This window comes from Hippopotamus amphibius, chromosome 5 (genome assembly GCF_030028045.1).
Source record: "Hippopotamus amphibius kiboko isolate mHipAmp2 chromosome 5, mHipAmp2.hap2, whole genome shotgun sequence".
NCBI classification, from domain to species: Eukaryota; Metazoa; Chordata; class Mammalia; order Artiodactyla; family Hippopotamidae; genus Hippopotamus; species Hippopotamus amphibius.
The window spans coordinates 81,056,478-81,076,612 of NC_080190.1; the positions used below are offsets into that span (position 1 = coordinate 81,056,478).

The following is a 20,135-nucleotide window of genomic DNA, read 5'->3' on the forward strand; positions in this document are numbered from 1 at the left end:
AACATCGTACAGAAGTACTTATTGCACTTAGCTCTGTGGATCTCAAGCTACTCTCTGATTACAGCTTGGATGCACTTAAGCCAAAGCACCGGGCTGAACTTTTTGTATCTAAATGTGCTCTAAGATGGCTCTCCCTGTGGCGCTCCAGAGTGGGCGGAGAGAGACGTTAGTGGAAAGGGCAATTCTTTTGTCCCAAAGTATTAATCCGAATATCTGACTGGACACCCCTCTACTGTGTATGGCCCAGTGCTGCTTGATAAACAACCATCCTAGGCATCTCAGATCCAAGTGGTACCAACAAAAGGAGCAGAATTCAGCACGGCTATTACTATCATTGCCATTACTGCCATTATTAGTCCATGATCACTGTGACAGTCTGAGGACGGGGACCAGTTAGAAACCCCTGGTTACAAAAGCTTAGATAATCCTTAATTCTTCCAAGCAGAGTTAAGAAGGAATATTCTTTTGCCAGGTTGGGATAATTCCCAATGGGTGGAAACAAGACTATGCTTTCGAAGTTCCTATCTTACCCAGATAACTTGATAGCACTTGATGATTTAGACATAAGACCCCTCCACTGTGGCAACAGCACAAAGATGAGTCTTCCTTCATACGCCAGTTAAAGAGTTTTAGGAAAGCAAGGTGACAAAGAGCAGAGTCTGGGATCTGGTGATCTTACTAGGAGACCACCTCCACCACTTTCTGAAGGACTCTGAGTTACTTAATCTCTCAGTTTCCTCATCTGTAAAATGGGCATAAAAATAGTACCATCCTCAAAAGCCCACTGTGAGGATTAAACAAAAGAACACATGCTAAGCTATTATTAACCCAACTGTTACTATCACTACTACTGTCACAAATAACCATCATTTTCATCATCAATTTAACATTATCATCTAATTTTTATAAAAAGGGAGGTGCTACATAGTAAGTTTTCTAAAATGGAAGTCGTTTTGTGTAGATCTCTCTTCTTTTTTATTTTTTTATTTTTTTTCAGTTTCAGAAAGGTAGAATTTTATATAGCCACTGTTTATTTCATGAAAACTGAAGTTATGCTGAGGGCTGAGCATCACTGGCATTGAAAAAAATACAATAATCATAAAGTCTGTGTCTGGATATCTCTTCTGGGAGCTGAAAGGGGAGGTGGTATTGTACCAGCTGGAATAAGCTCCACTTTTAGGCCTCCTGGCTCATGCAACATGCCTCCCTACCTAAATAAAAGTGCAATACTCAGTGCATGTCCCAGCCCCATGCTCCCAAGCTTGGGAGTGGGAGTAGGGGTAGAGGATGTGAAGGAAAAAGATCTTCCCTTTTAATTGACAACTACTAAACCTATACAGCATGAAGTTTAGTCATTCAGTTATTAAAGGATGCGTTTTGCAAAGATTTATCTTGGAAAGCATACAAACACATAAATCCCTCAAAGTTAGCTCGGCAATGGCTACAACCATTAAAATAAAGGAATCTTGCATAAAGAAACAGGCAATCAGTTAAGTTTGCTTTTTAACAATTTTATAATAAGACTGTATAACATTGGAGCTTTGTGGATGTTGCCCCACTATTTCTTTCTGGGTTCAAGTGGACCCAGCATCACTTCTTGAGAGCCCTGCTGTATCCAAGGAGGATGCGTCAGACTTCTCTGGAAGAACAGGAGCCTGCTCTTTCACATTCTGGACGCATGCCCTGGCTAGCAGCACACTTTCATCAGAGGAGGGCACCTCACCCCTGTGGTCCACGTGGACCGCGCCTATGCACTACGGGGGACTGCTGGTCCTCATCTGCCAGAACTCACTGCCACGCAGCACCTGCACAAAGCTTACAGGATGAATGATGCACAGGGGTCACAGGGCTGTGTGTGACCCACTCAGCTTTCTATAAGAGGCACTCGTGATTAAGATGGAGCAACCTAGAAAACAGCAGACCTGGACTATATTGTATCATTTCCCTGGAAATTATTTTAATGAATGTATTTTGCAACTGGTATGTTTCAAGGAATTCATAGGAAACATACCTATGAGGTGTTTCTGGAAAACTTGGGCACTGTAACCTTATTCCCTGTGACAGAGTAAACACGTCTCGTAAAATGTCACGGAACTGATCTGACTACCGTTTTCCAGAAGATTACGATTGATTCTTTGAGGGACAGTCATGACGTTGTAAGTGTGATCAACAGGACAGTTTATGAGGCACTTTCAAAACCTTGAGGCACGCCACTGCTTTACATCTGAATTTAATTAGTAAACAATAATTTAGTGATAACAGCGTGGTATCTTAAAAGACAATGACGCATCTTGGAACCATTTGTACACACTCTTTTCTACCACAGAAAACAACGCAAGCCACTTTGTTGATAGGTAAGATCTATATCCAAAGCATCCCTCCTCAGTAGTTTAATTAAACCCAGAAAACCCCAAAGAAATAAAAATAAAAAGATATTATGTATCTTTAAGATTTTTTTGTGCTAATCAACCACCTCACGATAGAAGCATAAACTAAAAATAGAAAGTAATTAAAAATACTTGATTTGACCTAAAATTAGCAGCTGATAAAATAACACCAAATACCATAAAGCCCTAGGCTTACGCTTCCAATCCATTAGGAAGGTTCACTTAAGATTATTCTTCATAATTACCATTCATCAGGGGAGATCCCAGAAGAATAAGCCAACTGAGCATGTTTGCACCAGTGTTATCCGTTTTAAGCATATCGTTTATATAGACTAGACGTCCTTTTTTCCAATATCACTTTTTTTTGATAAAAAGTCATCCTGAGCATTCAGGCCAGGGGTCATGAGCCGAGGTGTGTACAAGAATCACCACTGGGGGCAACCATGCAGATGGGGTAGGCATGGCGTGGGGATGCAAACTGGGGACACTGAACACCTGGGCCAGTCTCCTTGCCCCTAGGAGGGCAAGGCTGCAGCCCCCAGGCCCCTCCGCCCCCTCACACACATCCCCAGGCCCGGGAGGCAGCTCAACTGGCAACCGCTGCTTTAACGTGAGCAGCAGGAACTCTAACAGGGGTTTTGCACAATTCCTGCCATTCATTCTTCATAACTACATACTGAAGTTGGTACTATTATCCTCAATTTTCAGAGGAGGAAACTGAAGACTCCTAAAAATAAGCTCACTCATGACAAAGAGCCATGAGGGGGCAGGCGAGCCGGATTCTCACTCAGCTCAGACACCCGCTCTTTCACCAACACCCCACAGGCAGGAGCCTTCGGTGACAGCTGTTGCCTGAGGAAGAGCACGGGCAGAGGAAAGCCAGGCCTCGCCAGACAGTCTCGGGATTCCGCGGCACCTGGATGGCCTTTTGAAATCACCAAGGCGAGCATCTCGAAAGCCCCGCCGCGTGCGTGTTTCCAAGATCTTGGGTGAGAAGCAAGGTTTTCGCACCGCAATGTATTGCTCTCAGGGAGGTCCTGCAACGGCCGGATGGTCCACCTCTGAGGCTGCTATCAACCAAGCGATGGTTCTGGCAGCAGCTGGAGGAAGTCTTTAACGTTGCGGAAAGGTGAAACCTACAGTTGTGAACTGCTAGGAATGTCACTGTTTCCAAATGGGAAGAAGGCAATTATTTCTTACAGAAAGTACCTGAGTGAAGACCGTGGGAAATATAATTAGAAGAAAAAAAAAAAAAGATAATTATGGGCTTAGAAATAATAACTGGAAAACAAAGGCATTTTGGGGAAAGAGGTCCTGTTGGAACAACCCCGGGAGCACGACACACCAGGGGCGGCTGACTCACCTGTAACACACATTTTCGGTACAAGGATTATGCACTTTGACGATGACAAAGACGTGTTGAAAGTGGGACCGGATGCTTTTTGGAGTAAAAGGAAGTGCTCCGGGCTCTTGGAAGACAATGGTCACGATGTCATTTCCTATATGCCTTTTCCTCAGGAGCTGCGGTCAGGAAAGTGAACACACACACACAGAGTTACAGACAAGAGTTTCTGTAAAAACAAGGTACGTAAATGTATACAGTTCACTCAGCTTTCAACCTCAAGGAGTTTTTTAGAAAAGCAGAGTCATTCTTTGGAGGCTAGGGTTCCTTGATGTGGCTGCGTCCAAAGACCTATGCAGAAAAAAGCCTCAATATTGAAGTCCCTCTTTTGCTCTAAAATGCAACTGGCGTTCTCTCTCCTTTTCACCTTTGTCAGTTTTAACCCTTGAAATAACAGCATATAAGAGCTAAAATCACTTTAAGGAATTTTGTAGGTTAAGCTCTTCAACTTAAAAGGAGGAGACGGCAGCACGCCCAAGGGAAGGTACAGGGGCTGAAAGTCCTACACTAGTGTGTCAGAAGGCTTAAATGACACGTGTGTTCCTGCAACAAAAATACAGAAGACTGTCATTTTGGTGACTGATCTATTCAAGCTAACTCACTGAAATATAGCCTTTTCAATGTATTTCGGGAACACAGAATTCCACCAGATGGACAGCTGGAAAACCCAATAAGTTACAAATGCATCAGGAGAGAAGGAACCCCAGAGCAGTAACACCTGAACACCTTTACTTGCAATGTTCCTTCTGCCAAGAATGCCCCCTTCACCCCAAGTCCCTCCTAGACCGCTAGGGTCTCTGCTGAGCTACCACCGCACAGGAAAGAATGTCCTTGGCAGGACTGCGCAGGCCCTGCGCCTGTACCCCAGGCTGCTGTGACCACATTAGTTGTCGTGTCCTATTCTTAGTCTTGGTTGACTTCTCCTGGACCAGGTCATAATCATCAGGAGGGCAGGGGATGTGTCTGATTGACTTTCGGTGTCCCAGTTTCTCATGGCCTGCCCGGGGCACAGCAGACACCCTACGCACACTGGCCAAGTGAATAAACAAACGACACAAATACACCACCACAGCCACAGAACACTGTGCAATGGAACTGTGAACACCTCTGAATACACGCCGAGAAAGCCACACACTCCATAAGCTTACGCACCTCAAGCCCTTAGGACCTGTGCTCACAGAGTCTGTGATCCTCACTTCTCACAGACACAGTAATCCTTACATGAGCTGGTGATGTCACTGCAGGAAGGGGGTAATCTCAGGTAGTAAATCTCTCTTTACGACCAACGACACAGGCACCACGCTTGCGCTTCAATTTATTTGGCCCCTATGGAACATACTTCACTGTAAAGAGCACCGCGTTCGACTTCTAAAACCTTTTAAACCCAGATACAAAAAGGATTTCACTGTCAGCCCCTGGACGTGCGATTTAGCATGATAAAAGGCCTGGAAAAGTGGGAACCAAATGTCCATTCTTCCAGAGTTCAAAAGGCTGATTCATGTGCTGGAAAACTTCTCTTTAAATCCCCATAGTTAAAGTTACAGACACACCAAAATCGTTTTACTGCCTGAGTGAAGTTTTGAAGGCTATATTAATATCCATTCATGAGCCATCTGTCATTTTCAAAATGTCTGCTAGGTATTTAAGTATGAGGTACCACTTCAGATGCACGTAAAAACATCAGTAGCAAACTGGTCATATACTCACTGTGTTACTATTTGCCCATCCTATATTGGACACTGATGTTAACCACAATAAACATATCATGAAAAGGCAAGAAAACGATGCAGGGACACATCTCTAAAACAAGCATCATGGGACTTCCCTGGCGGTCCAGTGGTTAGGACTCCATGCTTCCACTGCAGGGGGCCCGGGTTTGATCCTTGGTCGGGGAACTAAGATCCTGCAAGCCACGTGGTGAGGCCAAAAAATAAAAATAAAAAAATAAAACAAGCACCATGACAAGCTGAAAACTGTAGGAGGCTAAGATATTCTACCCCCATTTCCCCAATAACTGAAATACATGATTCACATGTACTGTAACAAGAAAATTCACGAGCAAATGAAAACTTAAAAAAAAAAACCCCACACCTAAAACACCTAACGATGTGTTCAATGTATTTGCTGAGGACGAACACAGTGGCTTACACTGTACTTCCCTCGATATCCTTGAAACACAAGACTCCTCAGACTGATGAGAAGATTGGGGCTCTTAGTGGCCAAGGCCGTGTATGGAATTCTGGGTCCCTCCTTCCCCAGTGACTAGGGCATCTGCTGGCTGCCCTCCTGGTGAACCTCAGAGGGCAGCCTGGCCTTGTTAGTCAGTGAAACATGGACAGCTATTCCTATTCATTTCTTCTCTTCCAGAAGGAAGACCATAGGTCCAATTTTACACTTCACCGCAGGAATGTTTACAGCACAAGTTAAGGGAAACTTCAAGGCTAGTTACCTTGAGGACATGCCAACCTGCCTTTTCCCATTTCTAAGCATATTCCTTTGGTCTGTAAAATTGGCTAGAAATATTTTAAAAGTTCTAGTTAATTCTACCATGGTCATAAAGTGGGGGTGTAGAAAATGTGGGGGTGGGGAACAAGGAGATGCAAGATCCTGCAAGCCATGTGGTGAGGCCAAAAAAAAAAAAAAAAACCCAAAAATCTAAGTAATTCTTGGGCTTCTTATATAAAGGGAAGGGTGTTCTTTAGTAGTTAGTCATGTCTTGTTCTAACTGGTCAATGAAATTCTGTAGAAGTCGACTCCGGAAATGGAAGAGGAAAGGGTTTGGCAGCCATACACCAGCAAGACAGGAAGGCAAGTCCCTGGGCACCAAGATGCCCCCAGTGCTATTTTGGGAATTAAGGAATGACGTCTTCTAGGCCTTTCCAGACTCGAGACGCTCCTAACACTTCTTCAGAGTCTTCAGCTGCGAGAGTGAATTAATAAATATTGTATTATATTTACATAGTCAATTCTGCTAAATTCTCAAGGCTCGATTCAAGCTGTGAGACAGGAATAAGCTCTTGGTACGACAAGGAAAGTGAAAATGTGACTCTTCACCCAATTCCATGACAAAAAGCATACAGATGCTACAGAAATAGCAGCCTGTGGGTTTCTTTTCAATTCCTTAAACACACTTCAGGGTTTCGCAGGTCCGGTTTTAACTTGATGCAACAACCAAAAGCAGGTGAAAACAAGCAACCTCCAGGCAGCCACATATACATCAAAACTGGCATAAAGGTGCACTTGGGTAGACCTACTGGCCTCTATGCAAATAGGTTCATTTGTTAAATTCTTTGTTTTAAAACCTAGCAAGATAGAAAAAAAAAAAAAAAAAAAAGCATGTTACATCTAATTCTGGAGGAGAGGGGGAAAGAGGCTGGACAGTAAGAAAGAGAAAGCAGTTGGGATGTGGGTCAGAAGTGTCTAAGAGTCAGTGATGAGAAAGCTTGACTTGAAACTGGAGAAGGCGGCTCTCCAGAGAGAGCTTCGTGTCTTAAGAAGCAAACGTGTGAAAATTAGCATGATTTCAAAGTGAAAACTGCATCGTTTAAGGACTATCTTACAAGTTCTGACATTTAAAGAGACAGAGTTCAGAAGTGAGCAAAAAAATTAAATGTACCCCCATTAAAAAAAAAAAAGCAATCATAAATTCTGGATCTCAGTCCTTGGGGTATCATCTGACAGTCCCAGCAGTAGAAGCAGGGCCGACAAAGACCGGTCTGGCCCGATCCCTCCCCACAGTCTGACCCTGTCCCCCCCCTTCCCTTCTGGACAGCCACCCTGTCCCTGCAACACGCCCACGTGTCTCTGCAGTGGGCACCTTGTGCTTGACAACCCCTTGCTTAGAAAGCCCTTTTACACAGAGGGCTAGCTTCTTCTCCTTCAGGGACCATGCTCATTTTGCACGCACGCACACAGAACACACAAACACACATGTACGTACACAACACACTCCCCTCATATACTCTATACTCAAAAGCCTGTGTACCAGTGGTTAGAATTTTGCTTTCATTTGTGAGAGACATTTACAGAGTTTCCTGTATAAACACATGGAAAAAGTGAACACAGAAGAGCAGTCTGAGAAACAGGGAAGAGAGGGAAAATCTACAAACATTACCAGGTAAATACAAAAGATCTACTATATTTAGGGAAGGAAAGCCCTACCTCTTCACTCCCACGAAAAAGTGACCACTAATTAACCACTCTGATCTCAGATCAGCAAGAAGATATCAAATGTAATCACTATTTCAAGGATACACTGCTGATTTACCATTTTATATAACCAATATAAAAATATTACATAAAATATTTTCACCAATGGCAAGATTTAATGTACAAACCAATTAAACAAGGCTGAATATTTTGGAAATGGAGAAACAGAAATAAACCAAGAATGCGGATTTTTAATGATTTAATAACAAAGTGAAGATAAAAAAGGATTATGAAGATACAAGTATTTCTCTTCCAAAACTGGGCAATACCAGCCCTTTTTCAAAGCAGTAATTCTTATTATCTGTATAAGTACACATTCCTCTTTCTGGCCTGGGAATAAAGCTAATTATGAAAAGCTGAATAAGCATTTTATGCTTCCAAAATATTCCAGGTTACTATTTATAGGTGAACCCAAGAGCAGTCAGGACCTGCTTGTACAGCATGTAAGGAGGTAGAGCCCTCTAATATTTTAGTTCCTCAGCAGTACCAATTAGGGACTTCCAGAAGTATGCACACAAACCTTTTAAGGCAGGGACTGACCATCTGTCTAAATTATATGGAGAAGGGGTTCCAGCCTAGCCCAACAAGCTCTGTCCCTATTACCTCTATAGATGTCAAGCCCATCTCTAGGTTAAGACCAGGATTCTTCAGTTGGAATCTCAGAAACCCAGGGGTTTGGCCTTTTTCCTTAGGGACCTCCATGGAGCTCAGATACCCCTTCAGGCAGAGCCGTTCTAACATTACATATGCATTCAAAAAGAAAAGTTTACTCTGTGCCAGGAACCATGCTACCTTTATCTGTTTTACAGCCTTAGTTTGAAGAAAAGGTTTCTCTGCCAAAGTGAAGTCTGCAGCTGATTTGCAGTGTTCTTTCCACTGATAACATCCCATGATAGCTTAGCTATGATTTGTCTGTAGGACAAGCAGGAGGAAAGCACCCACGGGAGAGAGCCCTGGGAAAAGTGGACTAACTGCCAAACAGACCCAGAGAGAGACCTGGGGGACTTGACCAAAGAGGGAAAACACTCCAAGAACGGGCTTTCTTATCATCCCCTGGGGGGCTGGCTAGGTTTTCTTTGTAAGAGTCAGACATTCCAAAGATTGAACTCTTTTGCAACTGTCGTGAACCCTCTAAAGGCTTATCATATATCTCGGAATCAGCTTTCAGCTTGATTTATTATAAGAACAAACACAAGAAATTATATCTGATGTCGACACGTCTGGACCAATTAAATAGTCACAAATACCGTGGTGCTAATGAGGCCAAAGTCAGAGGCACAATTCATGTGCAGACCAATTACCTATGCTACGTTTGGCCTCAAACAGCAGTCATGAAACCCAGATGGTCATTTCAGACACTTAGGCCCTTGGTTTTAATGTAATCTGTGGGCATGGGCGGGGTGGGTGAGAGAGATGGCAAAGTAGCACAACCTGCAACAAATTTAGAAAGTCCATGTTCCAGGACCACACAGAGCCATCATTGATCTACGACCAGAATATTCTGAGGACAACTCACGATTAGCAAAATATTAAATGTCAAAGTAAAAATAATTTTCTGAAGTTACTGATAAATTAGTCCCTTACTGTCTTAACTATTCAGGCCTTAGCTTTTTATAACGGATCTTTACGATTGGGAACAGGAAGATAAGATGCAAATTAAGTCATCTAAAATACTTGTCCTCTGTATCTCATAAGTTATAAATTATAATAACACCTAAAACTTAACTGAGCACACTCCATGCCAGGCATGATTTTAAGTTCTTTATACACATTAACTCATCGAATTCTACCCACCACCTAAGAATGGTTCATTAATTCATTCAACAAATGTTAACTGATGGCTCTCCATGTTCTGGGCATGGTTCTGTGTGCATATGACATTCAGTGAAGAAAAGAGGTAAAAGTCTCTGCCTTCAGTGATAAAGGAAAGTAAAGCATAGGAAATTGTGCCCAAGGTCACAAAGCTAGTAGCTGGGATTCATATTCATAGGGAAAGGTGGTTCTAGAATTCTTGCTCTTAACAACCCCGTTTTTCTGCTGAAGCTTTTCTCCAACCTAGAATGAGGCAGCCCCAAAGACGGCCCTGGAATCACAGAATTCTAACACAAATAGGGAGGTGGTGTGCATCAGCTTGTCCAAATAAGCTCCCGTGCGACACCCCTCCCCACTTCCAGACCCTTGGAGGGTATCTCGAAAACACAGCATTCTTTCCATCTGAGCCTTGGTGTAGAATCGTTCCTTCTCAGTATAGGGCTCCAAGCACTCACTGTTGGCCACCTAGACCACCTCCTCCTTATAGAATTATCAAGTTTCTTGAGAGACTAAGAATCTTTCCCAGGGCCATAAGGCAGATGAGTGACTGTGATAAGTTCAGGATACAAGTCCAATGACTCTCATCCCCCACCCTACACTCATCCCTTTAATATCGTGATTATGTGCCCACATCCTATGTTGAGTATATAGATTTCCCAATGAATCACATATAAGATCCTATATATTCCCCACATAGGAAGAGCAATTAAAAAAGCAAAACAAACAGGTTTTTTACAGTTTTCCATCTCTAATCCATCAGTATAACTTATTCAATGCCATAGATTCTCATTCAGGTTAAAAATGAAAAACAAAAACAGAACCAAACGAGTCTTTAGGCTACAGAGTTTGTAATGTACAGTCTCAGTGTACAGGGATTTTTTTTTTTTTAATCTCCCATTTGGGAAGTTGAAAGCACCCATGCACCCCACTTCCCATACCCCAACCCTTCATCCATGTTTTTGTGTGTAGGACTTTTCAGGGAGAGTTTCAGTGAAATAAAGTCTGGAACAAAGACCTCATAAAACCACACTTTTAATTACTGTTCAATAAAAAGGGGACAGGGGAAGCCAGTTTTGAGTGCTGGTAACAGCAAAGTCAAGTAGACTTAGAAATTCCAGAGGTTGCCCTTCGAGAAACAATGGGGCCTCTTCAGTTTGGAGTCCAGTGACTCAGGTAACTGGGGAGCTGGTAGGGCCTTGTGGTTTGAATGCACCACGACTGGGGTCCAAAGGCACTGGTTCTATTTCCACTAACGTACTGACAGAGCCTCTGGGCCCGAGTAAGCCCTAGCAGGTTTCTCAGCAACAACTCACCCAGGGTTTAATTACTGGATGATTTGCAAATGTCTAAACTGAGCTTCTTAATATCGAGTGAGTCTGTATGGCGCTATTCCAAATAAATGTTTTAAGAGCTGGAAATCCTTTCGCTTAAAACGTGTAAACTCATACATGTGACCTAGAGATGGTAAATCTATCTCATAAAAAACACAGACGCAATCAAAAGATAGATCCTCTGAAGGCAGCGGGCAGAAATCTGATTACTAGAAAACCCTGTACAGGCAGGACAAGGGATTGAGGTTAAGTATTCGGTAGAAAAAACCCATCTAGCAATTACCACGAGAAGAAGAATAAAAAGAGGAGCTGCAGCCCCGAATGTGATGAGCTGGACTGGGGGTCAAGGGCTTCTTTCTCTTCCTGGCTGTGGGATCTAAGGTGGTTCTTGCCACCTGGGGACAGGGAAAGTGGCCTCACTGGAAAAACACATCCCTTAACCACCTTCATCGAATATCACGAGCTTTCAGAAACAAAGTAAAAAAGAAAGACAAAGCTCTCTGCAACAATTAAGTTTCACTCATTTGACAAATGCTTATTGAACAACTACTACGTAGTCCTCGGTGCTTTAATTTAGAGCGAAGGAGTACAGTTAAGTGATAACAGGAAAACGAAGTTTTCTAAGCATGAAAGCAAACTTTGTTTTAGCTCCGGATTTAACCTCCATACAATCAAACCCCTAAAATTCAAGAACGCCATGAATGAGTTACCAGATTCTTTCTTACAATATTTTCCAGAAATAAGTTAGCTACCCACATGCAGACACCGCAGTTCAGGTGACATAAGTTGACCTTTTTGTAATTAACACAGTTGACACTGGTTTCCCTTCACGATTGTGCCTGGTAAGCAAAATCCAGGTGAGTGTGGAAGAGTTTCTAAGCTGTGTAAGAAAAAAGTGCATAAAACTTGTGCAACAAGAAACTGCTTCCAAATAATAAAAGAGTCAAGGATTATTAATGCCATTCAAGGAAAAAAAAACCCTAACAATTCTCTGCCAATTCTAAATACACTGATACCATCGAGGGGCTGCCCTTGGAGCTGGCATCTGCTATGTGGCGGGGGGGGGGGGCGTACCTGCTGCCTGTTGTTGGGCGTGTGGGGGAGCATGGTGCACACGTGGAACATGAGCTCGTAGTCTTTGTACGTCGTGTACAGGGAGTGCGTTCCTGTAGAATCAGCTGAAAACCAAGATTAAGTACAAGAACAAGTTAGGCCACTGCAGATTAGCAATTCAACACTTAGAAGGTCATTATTACAAAAGGCAATTCAACTGAAAAGAACAACTATAAAGGACCAGTGTCTTGGGAGTGGCCCCGCTCTCTCACCAGGCACTGTTTCTACCACTTTCCAGCCCACGCCTGCAGTTTTCTCCTCATCTGCTCTCACCCATGTGCTATCTACCGGATGCATGGTCTCCCCTCTTTTCCTCTACATTCGTGCCTTTGTAGTGCTGACTTAGATGACCCACATGGGTGAGATGCTTCTGCCAGGAGGAGTACAGGTGAGCAGAGGAGGAGGAGAAGGTGTGACCTGGTGCAGGCCGGGGTGCAATTATGAGACAGGGCTGAGCTAGCCAGAAGTCATTCTTGCCCCATCGTGTGTGTGTGTGCGCGTGTGTGTGTGTGTTTACCGTTAATTCCTAGTTACTCTTGGGCACTTGAGCCTCCAGAACCCAGAAAAAAAATGAAGCAGGATTGACTTCATACAGAAATGGGGACAAAAGATGTTAAGGTTTTCTTCCCTGAATGATGGAACTCATTTTCATCTCTTTTCGACAGGCAATGCAATGGTGCAGTCATATGATTAAGACCAGGGAGAATGAATGTGATCTCTTCCTGTATATTATGCACTGATATGTGCTAAAAAAACTATGACATCTGAATCCCTGTTAATCATACAGCTATTCATCTTTTGAAAAGCAGAATGATTCTGTGCAAATTCAAAACCCGTCTGTATTATCAATAGATTACCTCACTGAGAGTTTCAGACACCCCAACCAACACAGCGACTATAAAACGTTTAAGTACTGATTTTAGGATGCAAGTTTGAATCACTCTGCATATGGATAAAGGCAAGAAGATAAATAGAAATTAAGAGGTAAACAAAATTCAGGACTGCCTTTCTCAATCCTTGATTTAGATATATATTTTCCATCTTTTAAACAGCAAGAAACAATACTGTTCAATATTATTGAAAGCAAAGTTTATTCCACTGTGTTTGTTGGGGAAACTCTAAGTAGTCACCTTGTGCTCACTGTTTTTAATCTGAAATTTTAAATGTTACTTTAAAAACATTAAAATATCTAACTTTCATGGGCCTTTATTATTTTCTTTCTGAATCCTGCAGTATATTTTTATTTCTAATATTTATATCCGACTAGAAATAATCCTTAAAGTTCGCTAGAAAAAAACAGTGTATATAGTTTCACACTGAAAAGGGACTCACAGAAGGCAACTTCATGAGTAAGGGGAGTAAGTAGGATGTTCATCCACGGATATTGATAAATCAACTTGCAGATGGTCAGAGAGGATATTCATCTAATAAGCTGTATATTATCCAATCTCCAAATAAAGAAATTTTCTCTTTTAACTATTCATTAAATGCACATTTGTTATTCTTCATGGGACTTGTTAGAGAGTACTCTTCCATTTTAAGTGTCTTGTCTCAGGACCTTGAGGGTGAACGTGGCGTTCAGAGTGAGCAAGACAGTCGTGAGGGAATGAGGACCACTCCTTCCACGAAGAAATAACACTGAAAGTCAGAGGATGAATCACCCCCGCAGGTTCAACGACTCCCATCATGACACTGTCACTACGATGCTTAAAATTCATAAGAGAAATGCTGGCAGATGTTTCATAGTCTCGTCAACAGGCTTCAGATTCAGGAAATCGTAATGAAAAAAGAAAAATGCAGTTTGGGGGGGGAAGGCGGAGAAACACTTGCAAAAATGTGGTCATCATTTGTCTATCCCAAGAGGTTATAAAGGATGAATTTCTAAAATTAAGTATTTTTAAAGTTTTTATCTCAAATATCAGTGTGGTAATGGAACAGGTAAACTCACAACCTAGGTAGGGTTTGCTGCAAATATTTCTGTTCAAAAAGAGACACAGGACCACCATGGCAGTCTCCGGTTTTATCACTCTCTGCACCCAACCAAAGAAAGGCTGGCCACGGCCAGGAGTCTGTACTCTACTGCTTGGCAGAGCACCTTTTCCTGTATTTAAGAAGGAAGATATTCTTCTGCCCATGGCGTGAAAGACATAATTCTTATTTGACCATTCCATGAAACATAATTCTTAGAAACCTCTCTAAAAGGCATGCTATGATTTCTTTGCATCTCATAGAAGGTCTTGCTCATAAAAATAAAAGACTTGCTGATGATTAGAATCAACAGGTCAAAATCTTGTTCTGATGTTATTATTTCCTTGAGCTAAGGTGCTTAGCACTACATCTGAAATGTATTAAAAACATCTCCTAGGTCATAAAAACTCAAAGCTGATGTCATGTCAATTCTATACACAGGAAAATATTTGCGCTATGTTGTAGTTTTATAGAATGTACAGATCAGAAGCTCTTAAAATGCTTCCCCAGTCTACCCTACAGCGGAGGGATGGCAGACATGCATAGCAATGAGTCCATGTCAGCAGTGGTTCTCCACGAAGGCAGCACCTCTAGGGGTGTGTGGTGATCTCTGGGTAAGGGGAGTTTGCAGGGAAAAAAAAGGAAAAAAATCAGAAAAGGTCTCACTGATCTGTCTTAAAATATGAGGATATTCACAATGGGTGTCACAAATTATTTTCTAACCTTTATGTTTTTGAGGCATGAACAATACACATTCAACAGAATAGTCAAACTCCAGGAGTGTGTGTGGAGGACAACCCTGGCCTGCCTTCGAGCTAACACCGTCTCCAGGTCTTGTGATCTATCCTCTAAGTGTAACTTTCAAAAACAAACCAAAACTCTGGGACTGATGACCAGCCTGGCACACTAAGAGTGGTGCCTCCCCATCTAGGCAAGTGTCACTGACGGTCCCAAGGTGAGCAGATGCAGGGCAGGGGGCCACAGGGGTTCAAATGGCCTCCATTCAGACCCCGCCTCGGCCACACACTGACCCTCCCCCAGGGAAAAGTTCCCACTGCTAGGTGCCCTCTCAGATCCTCCAAGTTCAGAATCTATCTGCTCATCCTTCCTTAAAAAAGCAAGTGACTCATTGCTGGACAATAAGCAGAATTTCCCCCGATACATGAAATCACTCGGCCTGGTATTTTTAGGTGTGTTGAGAGCAACTAAATAACAGCACAAATACAAAGGTGAAATATTTAGAATTTACGAGGACCATGATTCCCTAAATGAAGAGACAAGACAGATCCGCACATCACCCATAGGTGCCCCACTCAAGGGGACCTGACTAACGTTCTTGGGAAACAGGAGGCACCAGCTCCTTAATCACTGCTTCAGCTCTCCGGGTAACAGCATGAAAACAGAAATGAGCACGGCCTGAGCGGATGTGCTGATGTTCAGACCTTCAGAAGTGAATGCAGGGCTGGTGCTCACTGCAGTGGCGCAGGTGTAACAGAGGTGAGGCCAAAAGAAAGAAGAACGTATTACAAGATTCATCACGGAACACCGGGGACTCTGCTATTGTTACAAAGGAACAAGAATTGACCTTTTGAGCTTACGTGAGACACAGAGCTCTTGAGAAATGTGCTTCCTCTGCTCACCTGAGGAAATCTCAACTCCATCTCAAATAAGCTGGCTGGGCCCCTGCGGGGGGGCCGGATTGCTCGCTTAGATGTCTGCCGTGTGCCTACCTGTGGAACATTACGTGTGCGCACGTATGCAACTCTGAAGCTTACTTTTATTGTCCAGCTGGGCCCGGTATTTACTAAACCCTTTCAGCCGCACCCTCTGGCCCAGCAGATCGAGGAATTCTTCAAAAGCCGGTCCTGCCGTCTCGTTGTTGTACATTTCCTCCTCGGTGCTCTGGCCGGCTTTGCAATACAGGATCCCGATCTTGTGCTGAAAGCTCAGCTGAAATGGGGGAGAAAGGGAATTACTCGGCAAAGGTATCAGACAAGGATGCCTGAAACTAACCAACACTATAAATCAACTAAATGCCAATATAAAAAATCAAATTAAAAAAATAAAAAGAAATATACGCAGTTTATCGTATGTCAATTGTATCTCAATAAAAGTTCTCTTGAAAAAAAAAAAAAGGAAACCCAAAACGTTTGTTCCCCTTAATTCATATAGATTGCATTCATACTACAGAAGGGGAAACAATAACATCTTCTGTAGAAATCCAAAAAAAAACTTAATAAATAAATAAAATGAAAACAAAAAGTATCAGACAAGCTAACTTCCAATAAAATTAAAATAAGAAGTGAGAATTCTGTTCTCAGGAAAGCATGCTAAGACAATTCCCAGAAGCTAAAAAGCAGAAGAATAAGCAGCCGTCGTTGTATGCAATACTTCAAATACATAACAAACCCAGAAATGCAAAAATAACAGCTGGAAGAATGTCAGGCACCCTAAGAAATATAATGAATGGCCTTGCCCATGTGGGAGCTGCCAGGTTTCCAAAATGGACAGCCAGCTTCAAGCATTTATTTAAAATACAACTGTGGAAATCTTTAATCTTATGCCCTCTGTATAGTAATGAGCATTCTCTTCCAAGTTAGAAGGAAAAGAAGACTGCACACTTTAAAAAGTTTTCCCTCTCTGGTTTCTAATCATTTTTTGTTGTCGTTGTTTGAACATTCATGGAAATATGAAAGACTATAATGAAAAAAACAAATCAAATTCAGGTCTGATAAGGCAAGAATCCCAGTGGAAAGTGTGATATATGTATATTGACAAAATAATGTTTTGTTTCCATAAAAGTAACTCTGGCTGAACAATTACAGTCATTTCTATGTTTTTGACTATCTAGAAAACATCTGCTAAATATATAACAGACATAAAGAATTTTAATAGCAATTGAAGAGTTCCTGCTGTAACTCTGTCTCCCCGTCCATCCCGTATCATGCTGGAAGCTGCCACACTGCTTTCTCCCAAGGCCGGGGAGAAACCGGATCCACCTTTACAGCTTTCTTATTTTCCCTAAAGAGGAACTACCTGTCACTCAGGAAATCTGGGCACTTCATCTTACTAGCAGCAACCTGAGCCTCAAAGGCTGACGGATTATCAGCCCTCACCTGTTCCCTAAAGGCATCTATCCACAACACTGCTCCCTTTTATTATCAAGCTGTAAAACAGAGCCTTTAATCAAAACTCATAGCTGACTATATCAGCAACATAAGGCAAAACGGTACTCATTTCCTTCGAGCGGCAAAGTGATAAGAGCAGTCTCATTCGCGTGACCTATGACAATGTACAATCCGAGAAAGGTAGGGATCCGCCTGCTTGAGCATCTCAGCAGGGATGCTAGGGGATGCTCAGAGCTGAGTGGGGAGCCGAACACCAGTACATTCTGCGTGCGCTCCACCTTCTGAGTGCTACGGGGGAGGGGAGGAACCAAAGGCGAGACATCAATCACCTGTTCACAACCTGACCGGATGAGCTGCCTACAGGGATGGCTCCCATGAGGGGGGTGGCGGAGCGGGGGGACAGCGCACAGGCCCCAGTCACACAGTGAAGACGCGCTTCCAGGCCCTGCGTGTGGGGCTGTGAGATGCCGGGCATAAGGTATTAGTGTTATGAGTTGTGCCGAGCTAGTTCCTTAGCAGCGTCAAGACAAAAAAGCATGTCCACGCATCCAAAGATTGAGGAATAAATGTTTCTGATCGACTCTATTCAAATAAAGGAGACGCCACAGTTACTGCAAATAGACCATCATCTTCAAAAAAAAAAGTTATAATACAAACGCCTTGTATTATTTCACTATAAACACTAATTGTTCTGAGTGACTCAGAAGACACTCCAGGCTCTGAAAGTACTTTAGTAAACAATGGGATTGGCAACGGTCACTGCAGACGTGGATGACCCTGGTGACTGTCAGAACGGGGTTAATCCTCTAATGAGACCTCTACGTGACTGCCTCACCTCCGCGACACCGTGATGGTTTGACCTCTCTTCCGCCGTTAGCAGAGGACTTCTGCTCTCCCCAGTTGTCTGGTCCTGGCCTTTCGGAGGATCCCCCAGAAATTCTGCGGAGTGTGATCAGTGGGCACGTGTACCCAGGGTCCCACGACCCCGCGCCCACACATCCCTGCAGCCCTGCTTCCCCTGCACCCCGCGGGGCGGCTGTACTGTCACCTGCATCCTGGGAGCTCACTGTCCTGGGGCTGCTGTCTTCCCTGCCTCCCTCTGCTCCTCTGCCTGCTGCTCCCCTAACGCCCTGTCGCCTCCTCCTGAGCCACCTCACCCCGCGGCCCTGCCACACCTGCCGCTTGTCCCAGGCGGCCCAGCCATCCCCAGCAGGAAACCCTTCCTCCGCCTCTTTGCAGAGCAGGCTGGGGCGGCCCTACGTGGGTGAAGCAGAGCCCTTCCTGGAGGGGCACAGTTTCCCTCTGATTCCTGACCCTTGTGGATTTGATGTTCCCCGCAAAGGCCAAACACCTGGAGACCTGAAACCCCCCAGGGCTTCCTTGCAGAGTGCAGTGCTGTCCACTCACACCCCTTTCCTTCCAGCCATCGGACAGACCAGCCTGTGTCTACATCCCAAGCGGGAACCGGATCTGCTTTCCACCCAAACAGCCCTGGGCCCATAGGAACCCGGGGATGCGGCTAAAACAGACTTCAAAGCCCCAGGATTCTTGTCCCAGCCCCTAGAGCTCTGCTCCGGGGACTGAGAATAAACCACTGTGGTCTGTTTACTACAAGGGCTGCGATTCCACTAAAACGGTAACCGGGTGAAACACTGTGTGAAGGAAGAGACATCTCTCGCTTGAGTCTCTTAGAAAATGAAATCAATGGAAACTCAATACCAAGGCTGACCCCTCCTGCCCCAGATTCATTAGAAATCTGGCCCACCTCTTCAGCCTGATTGCGCTACCAACAGAAGGACAGACTCCAGGTCCCCATGAACTGAAACCCCCAATTCTCTCGCAACAAGTCTTGTTCCTAAGGCCTCTACACCTCAGGCTGAGTCTAACCACGTACCCATACCACCGACCTTCCGTTAACTGTTCTGATGCCCATCACAGGCAGTCCCACTGTCCTGCGGTGAACAAAGCTGGCATTCGGGCGTCACCACGGTCAAAATCTAAAACCATCTGCTTGTCAAAGCTCTGTGCTGCTTCCGTGCCCAGAGCCGGACACGCAGGGCCTGCACAGACAGGCAGATAAGCTGGTACACGACTCCCTTGCCTCCTGGAACCGCACAAAAACTGAGTGCTCTCTTCCCAAGGCCAGGAGCCTTGTCGTTACCGACATGACCATTTAAATTTAAAGGAAGGTGACAAAAAGCAGAGCCTCAGAATGGCCTTGAAAATAAATCCAAGTGTGCAGGAAAGCTCTTCCCCTGCACTCTCCCAACGCAACCACCTGTTCGAAGCGTGTGGTCTCGTGTATTTAGAGCTGCTTGACTTTGTGTCAAGTAAACCTGGTGTGTGAGTGAACATATATGTGGGTGAGGAGACAAGAGCAGAAGGGGTAATTGGCTTATGAACAAATTAACCCAAAGATGACTTAACATTCTAAGTCAGTGAGCTGTCATAATTTATCTGAATTATTTTTTTTAAGAAGTCAACCTAGGGGCTAAAGATAAATTAGGAGTTTGAGATTAACAGATACACACCACTATATATAAAATAAACACTAAGGACTTACTGTATGGCACAGGGAACTATATTCAATATCTTGTAATAACCTATAATGGAAAAGAATCTGAAAAGGAATACATACATATCTATAACTGAATCACTTTGCTGTAGACCTGAAACTAACACATTGTAGATCAACTATAATTCAATTAAAAAAAAAAGTCAACCTATATAATCTTAGGAATTCACCTGTTACATAAACTATGATAGTCTTTTAAAAAAGGAAAAA

General features: G+C 43.5%; 1 protein-coding gene across 5 annotated transcripts in view; it reads right to left on the bottom strand.

Annotated features, from left to right (window-relative positions):
- Nucleotides 1-20,135, bottom strand: part of SIPA1L2 (signal induced proliferation associated 1 like 2) — a 214,022-nt gene that overhangs the window by 62,674 nt on the left and 131,213 nt on the right. For all 5 annotated transcript variants that reach the window (XM_057734789.1, XM_057734787.1, XM_057734784.1 and 2 more), the window contains 3 exons: nt 15,998-16,172; nt 12,216-12,319; nt 3,751-3,908 (listed from right to left, as the gene is read on the bottom strand). In XM_057734789.1, the coding sequence (XP_057590772.1) occupies nt 3,751-3,908; nt 12,216-12,319; nt 15,998-16,172 (437 nt within the window). The remainder of the gene's footprint in view (nt 1-3,750; nt 3,909-12,215; nt 12,320-15,997; nt 16,173-20,135) is intronic.